The 9,800-nt window shown below is 34.3% G+C and overlaps 1 protein-coding gene across 1 annotated transcript; it reads right to left on the bottom strand.

Annotated features, from left to right (window-relative positions):
* Nucleotides 1-849: 849 nt before the first annotated feature.
* On the bottom strand, nt 850-1,566 carry LOTGIDRAFT_159231 (hypothetical protein; the record flags this gene model as incomplete). Its single annotated transcript, XM_009052861.1, has 1 exon — nt 850-1,566. One exon carries the CDS (start codon nt 1,564-1,566, stop codon nt 850-852), a length of 717 nt encoding a protein of 238 aa, XP_009051109.1.
* Between the last annotated feature and the right edge of the window lie 8,234 nt (nt 1,567-9,800).

Here is a 9,800-nt window from a genome sequence, read left to right as displayed (position 1 = left end):
TCGCTGAAAGACAAAATGTTCGCAATACCAATATAGGCATTAGAGAATTGACTACAGGACGTCTAGACACAGCCATTACGTCTTACAAGGAAGGGTCGGGAAAGTCAGAAGAACTAAAAAGTTGGCTTTTAGCTTCACAACGAAAGTCGAACATGATATAAAAGAATATACGACGTAACACAGGAATATACTTTAGTCGTTACTGTTAGTTAATATTGACACATTGGCATATTCACAATGTTTTAACGAACTTTTTCTTATCCGCTGATTGTATCAGGGAATGCAGCGATTTGATTGGATTGTACGCTAACATACAAAATCCAGTAAAATTGCTTCATTTACAATCTTCCGTAATATAAGAAAAAGTAAAAAGTTCGTAATAGTTTGACATTGTGAAGATCGTAATAGCTTGACATTGTGAAGATCGTAATAGCTTGACATTGTGAAGATCGTAATAGTCTGACATTGTGAAGATCGTAATAGTTTGACATTGTGAAGATCGTAATAGTTTGACATTGTGAACATCGTAATAGTCTGACATTGTGAAGATCGTAATAGTTTGACATTGTGAACATCGTAATAGCTTGATATTGAGAAGATCGTAATTGTTTGACATTGTGGAGATCGTAATAGTTTGACATTGTGAAGATCGTAATAGTTTGACATTGTGAAGATCGTAATAGTCTGACATTGTGAAGATCGTAATAGTCTGACATTGTGAAGATCGTAATAGCTTGACATTGTAAAGATCGTAATAGCTTGACATTGTGAAGATCGTAATAGTCTGACATTGTGAAGATCGTAATAGTCTGACATTGTGAAGATCGTAATAGTTTGACATTGTGAACATCATAATAGCTTGATATTGTGAAGATCGTAATTGTTTGACATTGTGAAGATCGTAATAGCTTGACATTGTGAAGATCGTAATAGCTTGACATTGTGAACATCGTAATAGCTTGATATTGTGAATACCGTAATAGCTTGACATTTTGAAGATCGTAATAGCTTGACATTGTAAAGATCGTAATAGCTTGACATTGTGAAGATCGTAATAGTTTGATATTGTGAACATCGTAATAGCTTGATATTGTGAAGATCGTAATAGTTTGACATTGTGAACATCGTAATAGCTTGACATTGTGAAGATCGTAATAGTTTGACATTGTGAACATCGTAATAGCTTGATATTGTGAAGATCGTAATTGTTTGACATTGTGAAGATCGTAATAGCTTGACATTGTGAAGATCGTAATTGTTTGACATTGTGAAGATCGTAATAGCTTGACATTGTGAAGATCGTAACAACTTGACATTGTGAAGATCGTAATAGCTTGACATTGTGAAGATCGTAATAGCTTGATATTGTGAAGACCGTAATAGCTTGACATTTTGAAGATCGTAATAGCTTGACATTGTAAAGATCGTAATAGCTTGACATTGTGAAGATCGTAATAGTTTGACATTGTGAACATCGTAATAGCTTGACATTGTGAACATCGTAATAGCTTGACATTGTGAAGATCGTAATAGTCTGACATTGTGAACATCGTAATAGCTTGACATTGTGAAGATCGTAATAGCTTGACATTGTGAAGATGGGTAAGGAGTTAAGATCTGCGTATTTATCCTGGTACAGGTGTGGTTCAGAGTCCGAGAGTGACGGAGTAAGAGTCTGGGATGAGAGTCTCTGTGGCTGAAGGCGTTGTAATGTAATCTGAGCAAAAAAAAGTATAAAAATCTAATCGACTGGAATATAAAGATCATGGGTCATATACAAGGAAGGAAGTGCACTTAAAGCCCCATGACTACACCCCCTACAAAACAACCAATACTTATTTAACAATTTCGTTAACAGTCAATTAGTCCAATATCCGTATTTTTTTAAAACGCCTCGACGAGTATTATGCTTGAAACAGCACGTGGCACATAGAATAAGTTCGTTTCGTGACTGATTATTATTATATTTTCATTTACTTTTTCCTTTTCTCAACATGATCTCGATTACATTTTTTATTAAATATTAAAAATTCTTCATGTCGTAAAAAATATACTGAATACATTTTACGACAATCACAAATTGTTCTGAATAAAGAAGGCGTATGAAATTAGAATGGCTTCACGTGCCAGTGTAGCAGGTAATAAAGGCTGAAAAGAAGCGATAGATAATTTCCGATAAATTAGCTCAAACCAATCGAAAATTCGATGGGAATCGATAAAAGTAATTTTGTCGGGTGAATTTATTAATATAAAGCGAAATGGAATGAAAACAAACAAGTATAAGCGATATCCTGCCTGGACAATTGGAACAGAAGCTAATCAAAATAGGGTTTGATATGATTTGGCAGGGTTTCACTGTGTATAATTATTAATATCGTTCTGTCTGTTTAATTGATGGTGTCACAGTTTACATGAAGTTTCTGTGTTTCTCTGATCTTGTTGAAGTAGTTTAGTAGGACAAGTATCGTCTTACAAATGGCCGCTTTTACTGGTACAAAAAATTACGATCTTAGATTATTTAAGATGGCGAAATGGCGCGTCATATGTCTGTAGCGCTTTCTGTCAGTGGTGCAGGTCTGAGGGGACTGACAGAAGACGAGTTTATTCATATATTACTGTAACCTTTGTGCCACCAGCCGTGCACGTAGATTATCCCTCGACAAACAAAAGAAGAGTTGGCCATTTCCGATTTCATATCTAATTTTCCACATGGCGTTGCCCATCGGAAAAGACCAAACTTACAAAAATAATTTTCCATTTGATTTGATCCTCGAAGACTAGATATCACGGATGTTAATGCGTTTGGTTATTATTTAATAGTTTACACATGGGCACAGTAACCACCATCTTTTGATCTTTCCCGCAATGCACATCGCAGGGTGTTACGTCATGGTTATTATTTGATATTCAACACACGAAGACTATTATGAATAAATGATAATCTGTCAGCTGTTTAATGTATTATTTGTATTGACTGCGATAAATGATAAGATCAAGAGAAATAACTCGTGTCGGTTTACCTCATTACCATCAACGCTAGCTCGTGATATGATATCAAATATAACTTGTCAACGTAACAATATTTCAATCAATTGTTCAATTCCCTAGACAGTCCTTTCTCAACTCATGTCATTTCATTTTAATCCACGAAAAACTCATATTTTTATTGCAATTCTTGTTACACAATAGTTTTAATATTTTTCTTGAAGGCGAATTGCTTTGTGATTGCTTCAAAATACAGAGTACGTGTTATTAATTGTTTATGGTTAACTAACAAACGAATAATTTATGATGCTATGTTGCCGGGTGCAATAGAGTATCAGAATTGCGTTGGAGGCGATTCCTATCAAAATTTGGAGAATACATGTATTTCTAAAGACATTTTACATTTTTACACTTAGAACTTAAAATAGAGACCACGAAGCTCCACTTGTCTACTCTATTTAATTTTTTTTGTTGGTAGTTCTATATATTTCGACCCCCACTCCCTACGTCTTTCACCATAATCGCTATCTAATTATTGTAATTAAGTATGGACATATTTTAAATATAGACCTGATTGTCAAATTAGGAGTGAGTATTCCAAGGTTAAAAATGGCTTTAATTATTTTCCAAGAATAAGAAGAAATTGCTGACGAATTTAGAAATATTTTATTTTATTCTAGTAAATTACAATATATAATTGTTAAGGTCTATGTTAAGACTAATTTAAAATCTATTTTAATAGTTATTAATGATTTATTAATTCCTTATAAGGAATATTTCAAAACTCATTAGAATAATTGCACATAATATTTAAATATATTGCAAATATATATCATAGATATTCAAAGTACAAATTACTGACGAATTGAAAAATATTTTTTTATTTTATTAGATTATATATTATTATTATGAAATAGAAATAATAGTTTATATGTAGTTGTTGTAATTCAAAAGTTATAAATGATTTATTGCGAAATAATGAATATTGCAAAAAATAATCGGCAACCACGATAATTTCCGGTGGAATATCCAGATCAATTATTGTTTTTATCAAATTAATTACACGTGATAATTACCAATTAAATAGGGATAGTCCCACTTAAGATTTCAAGGACGGGTTTTCGGAGTTTGATTTTGGTCTTGAATAACTCAAACAAGGGATTTCGCCTTCTATTTTAATATGTCTTTTTCTATATAAGTCTCAAGAAAAGACAAGTCGTTTTTTATATTTCAAACGCATATAATTCTTGACAGCCATGGATTTAAAGGAAAGGAATTTCGACGGTTAGTTATGAACACTATTACTGATTAGCTTAGCTAAAAAAATCCCTGTTCTGATAATAAAGTATGATTAGTGAATCTGTCCCTTTAAGGTATCTTACAAAGTAATGTTTTCCAAATATAGCCTGTAAATGCCACCACTTTAAGAACGCTCGATTTCCTAATTAGACAACTACATGTAGATCGCTGTCGGCCAGATTTTTTATTTTAAGGACTCTTTGTCTTTTATAATGCTCTGGAAATCGCCTGGAATCGCTTACTGAAAGTTCAGAATAGTTCAAGACACGCTCTAGGCTACGCTTTGCCAGTCTTGTTTATTCCGTATTATGACTGTTAGGCTTCTGCAATCTACAACACGCCATTCTAATGCTTAACTGCTTAATTTTTATCATACCGTTCAGGTCAAAGACCTCTCAACATTTAAATGACATGTTAAATGGCTTTTGAAATGATAGTTGTTATTTTTGTAAATCGTAATTTCTGAAACTTATTGTTAAACTCCTTCTTTATTTCATTTTCGATGGAAATTTACCATGAACAGGTGTATTATTGATATACCAACAGATTTTATCATGTGGACACCCTTAATGTATACAAGCTCCGTATCATACTGATTTCTGTTTGATACTGAAATTCTGCTGAACTAGTGTTCAATAAAAAATTTACGCTGATTACGTAAATGATCTACCATGGTTTGAATTATTACTTTAAATGACTCTACTGTTCATGGCCTTGTTTAATATTAATTGAAACTTCAGAAACCTCTTTACAGCTCCATGTCATCTTCCATGATCGCTCAGAAATGATTTCTAGCTTGCCTGGACATCAGGAGTAATTATTGGTTATTCTGTCCTTTCGACATTACAATGTGAAGTATTTAAAACAGCAAAGATAATCTGAACCTTTTAACACCATCTTAACGAATTAATCCCCCAAAAGTCCGATAAACGATAAGGTGGAACTAAAAAATGGAACTGAAACTGACCATTACATATTGTTGATGGGAAGTGGAGAATTATCGCTCAAGCCAACCTTTATACTCAATAAACTGAATCCTCACGAAGTGTTTTTATAAAACATCGGAGGTTAGGAATAAAACTTATAACCCCGACAGAACCAAGAGATGATTGCAAAATAGTATATTTGACTAGATGAACCACCAGTGAGGTCTCTTCGTATTTCCGTCTTACGGTTGCTAATTAGATCTGTAGAGTATACTTCCGGGATTGTACGTTTACTGCACTGTAACCGGTGTTTTAAACCAGTTGGTAAATAAACTAGAATGAGAAACTATTTGTATTGCGAATATTAGATATGGATTTTATTAAGTGTACAAAATAATGCAATTATCTATGACTACTTGAAAATAATGGAGCTTCTGTAACCACAAACTCATTATTTTACAGAACAGTGAACGCTTACAGCCACTCTGGATCTATTTCTTTATTTTGATAAATATTTGGTCTTGTTTGAAAATATTACTGTATATGTATGAAATGTTTTTGTTAAAAATACATAATGTTCTGTATGGTTTTATATTGTAATGTCAGGCCCTCCAACCTGGGACAATCTGGGTTGATATCTCGGAAAGTTTTATCTGAAACTATGATGGAATTGAACCCCGGAGCCACCTGCACTACCTGCCAATATGTTGGGATTGAACCCTGGACCTTCAGGTTAGCGAACAAGCTTCTAACTAACTGAGCCACCGCAGCTCCATAAATCAAATTAAGTCACTAGCGTTGATGATCCCGGAACTGACATTATTTTGCTCTACATACCATTTTAACATTAATCACTTTGTAAATAGGTCACGATGACATACACGATATGGGATTACAGATTTATTAATCCTTAATGATAATGATCAGAATTCATTATTAGAAATTTAATAGGATAATACTAGTGCTTGTAGCGTGACACCGAGAGCTTATTTCAGATCTGATATTTAACATGCAGAGAATTATACCATAGACGCGTGCGATTTTCCATGTTTTGCTGACCAAATGAACATTGTACTTTTCTTTATCCTATTAAGAGAGAGAGAGGGGGAGAGAGAGAGGGGGGGGGGGGAGGGGTCAAGTCGCCCATTCCATTTGCAGAGTCTGAGAATAACTTTCATCGGTATGATTTCCAAGGTTTTCACTGGGACTATATTGCCAGCAAAGTGAGTCAGTGACTGTTCGACACATTATTGGGGGAAGTAATGAAGTGGCATATTTCTGCTTTGTATTGTGGCATATCATCATTGTTCCTAAAATTTGGGGACAAATCGGAAAACGGACTGTTTCAGATTGTAGGCAGTCCCACATAAGGCACAATTTGAAAATCTGTTTCCTGACTTTAGATTTAGAAACATACCCATATGGGCACATCTTCAGTTCGCAACCAGGCATCATTCCTATGTGAACCAGTGGTTCTTCAACGGCCTCCCTGGACAATTACGCGAAACCTGCTTGATGTCTTCATGTTGTGATTCATTGAAACGTAAACAGTCTACTGTACATATAAAACATGTTCAGGGAGAAAATAATACATCAATGTATGGATGTATAAATATTGGTGGTGTTTATTAGAGAAAAGACTGGCGATGTTCATCGATAATCTTAAATAACGGAACTCAATTTTATGGTATATCATCCCTTAGTTGTACACAACGTTTCAACAATTTACATCGTCCTCACCAATTTATGTAGTATACTACTCCTAAGTTTTATTGTCACAACGTTTCAACAATTTACATTGTCACCATCAGGTGATATAATTTAGTATACTATAGGAAGGTCTATATAATATCGATATTTACTATATCTTGTGATAATAACAGTTTACAGACTGCAATCAAAACTGTTAAATTGTGAAGATGATATCATGATGATCTGCAGTACATATAGTTGGTATTGATTACAAGAGGAATTGAATAAAGATTGAGCGATTTCCTTTTCATAGACGAGCAGCTAACATATCGCTAGCACAATTTTGTATTTTCTCTCAATTTGATAACATCGCTATTATGGATGTGCAATTTTATAATTATCATCTTCATTTGCCCATGACGGTGTTCCTAAACATCGTTTTTCCATGCTGATTGCAGCAGTAGTTTCGTAAGTACAATTTTCTATGGATAATGGCAACAACCATACAACAGTGCGATTTTAAGTTCTCCAGTTCACCCGCAGCAGTGATTTTATTTTAAACCAATCAGATTTTGTTTAAATTATTCAAATCAGATTAAATTTAGGATGACTCTGAAAACAGGCTACTGATTTGTTTAATGAAGACAAATGATGTGGTTGATGCCGGAAACGCTACTTTCGATTTGTGTGAAACAAACATTAGAGATGTAACAAATTACGTTAATGGCGCAATTGATACACATGTACTTTCAACCGGAAGTTCTACTTCCGATTTTCTTTTAATATCAAAGGTAATCTATACCATTGTGCTCGTTATAAATATTTGAATGATATAGATTTCAGTTTAAGGCGTAAGTTATTGAAAGTAAATACCAGATACATGATTGAGATCGTGTTCCTCTTTTCAGTATTTTCATCGTGAAATTTGACGAGCTCAGTCAGTCAATACAGGCTTATTAATTATTCATATCCAATTGTAAAGATGTTTTTTAAAAATTAATGTGTGGGACACTGATAGCATCGATTATCCCCATTCCAATTATCAATCAAGCATCTATGGATCTTTCAAATCGACTAAAACTAAGCGTTTTATGGCGTTACTATCACAAAAGCTAATACATTCAACGTTTAGATTTCTAAACGATAACGATATGCAAGAATTGTTAGTGCGAACTTTCAGCTTCAGAATTGCTTCATTTCCTTTCCATTGAAATCATCTAACGATCTGAAGTGCTCACTAGGTTCAAGGTCACTCCAAGGTCATGGTCGTTTGAGATAATTACGTGATGGTGTGGGATGTATAGAGAATGTTTTGTGATGTGCCAGTGGCCTGAAGGAATAACTCCGATCTAATCAGTTAATACTTTAAATTAACTACGATTCATATTGCTTATTGGTATATGGTCAAATAATGACCGGTGTCTCTAATATGCCAACTCACCAACCGTTGATGGGGTATATAGATATCTCTATGCGTTAAGACCAATTGGAAAAAAAGAATCACTAGATAAGTTACTTTGAGCTAATACTATTTGAAGGGTTAATTTATGCAACTTACGAGTATAAACCAAAAATCTTTCTCACAAGCCCTATACACCCAGCCGCTATCGGTTGATCAGAATTGGAACGTTCTGATAACAGATAACATTTTTGTGATCTGATGGTTCTAGAGTGTTACCGATCGCTTCTGAAAGCGTGTGTTCAAATGGGATATTACAGACACCGTAAAGTGTGAACGTATATCTTCATCTTTAACCCTGTAAACAGCAAGTTAATTATCACAGGAGGGGTTAATCTGGATGGACAGTTGATTATCGATGATGGTAGATCGCATCTTTCATGTCTACAATAAGATCAGAATATATTAAAACATTACTCATCTATATCGATTCAAATACAGGAACGTTGCGTCGAGTTTCACAAAGATATCTGACAATCAATCATACCATTTTTTAAAAATTATCATAAGAATAAGGAAATGACCCAAAGTTCTATATCGAATCATGATTTTGCATGCCACTAACTCGCCAGTCAGTTGATGACAAAAGCTCCTTGTTTTCTCTGATAGTAGCAAAATAGGTGATTCATAATTATACTCTACCAGCAGAGAAAACATCAGGACCGTGTGCCAAGTGGAAGTCACTTAAAGGAAGTTTTATATCTGAATCAGCATTAGAAATGATATATCAGTTATCAGAATATCAATTTGCTTTGTCCAGGAGCGTGATACCGCCAGAACGTGTCCGAGCCCATTTACTCAGGAAGGTCGAGCTCTAATGAATACCGACTGAAATCGGAAAGACTTCAATGGGGTTGTGTGGGTTAATTGCCAAGACTAAATGATCATCGGTTGATAAGAATAGGAAATTGCGATCTTGAAATCAATGGAATTCCTTTGTTTGACTGATACTTTAAACTAGGTCTCTCCTCATTCTGCACGTTCTCAGACCATTTGGTCACGTCACATTTTGACCGACAATTTTCATTGATGATCCGGGATGAATGGCACTTCCTCTAACAGACGATAAAATTGAAATATTTGATGATCAATGATATCAATCGAGGTTCAGATATGATATGAAATAATGCTTTACATCCGAGTGTCGTGATATACAACGAGTTTACGTCGCCTCTTTTCATTTATTAGGTCAGATTGAAAAAAAAGGTTAACGACATAGTGTTCTTCTTCTTAATGAGCTAGTGAAATGAAATCGACAGTTAACGTCGATGAGATTTCCCTGACATGAAATTAGTTTGACCTCCCCCATACTTCATTGAGTCAACGACTTGAAAAAAAGGTTTACGTCGTGGTGTTCTGTTCTTTATTTACCTTTAATCTTTAATGTCCTCTATTTGGTTTATTTGCATACAATAATACAATGTTATTTAACAACCTCG

Source organism: Lottia gigantea (genome assembly GCF_000327385.1).
Source record: "Lottia gigantea unplaced genomic scaffold LOTGIsca_19, whole genome shotgun sequence".
NCBI classification, from domain to species: Eukaryota; Metazoa; Mollusca; class Gastropoda; family Lottiidae; genus Lottia; species Lottia gigantea.
This window is presented reverse-complemented; position numbering and strand designations above follow the sequence as displayed.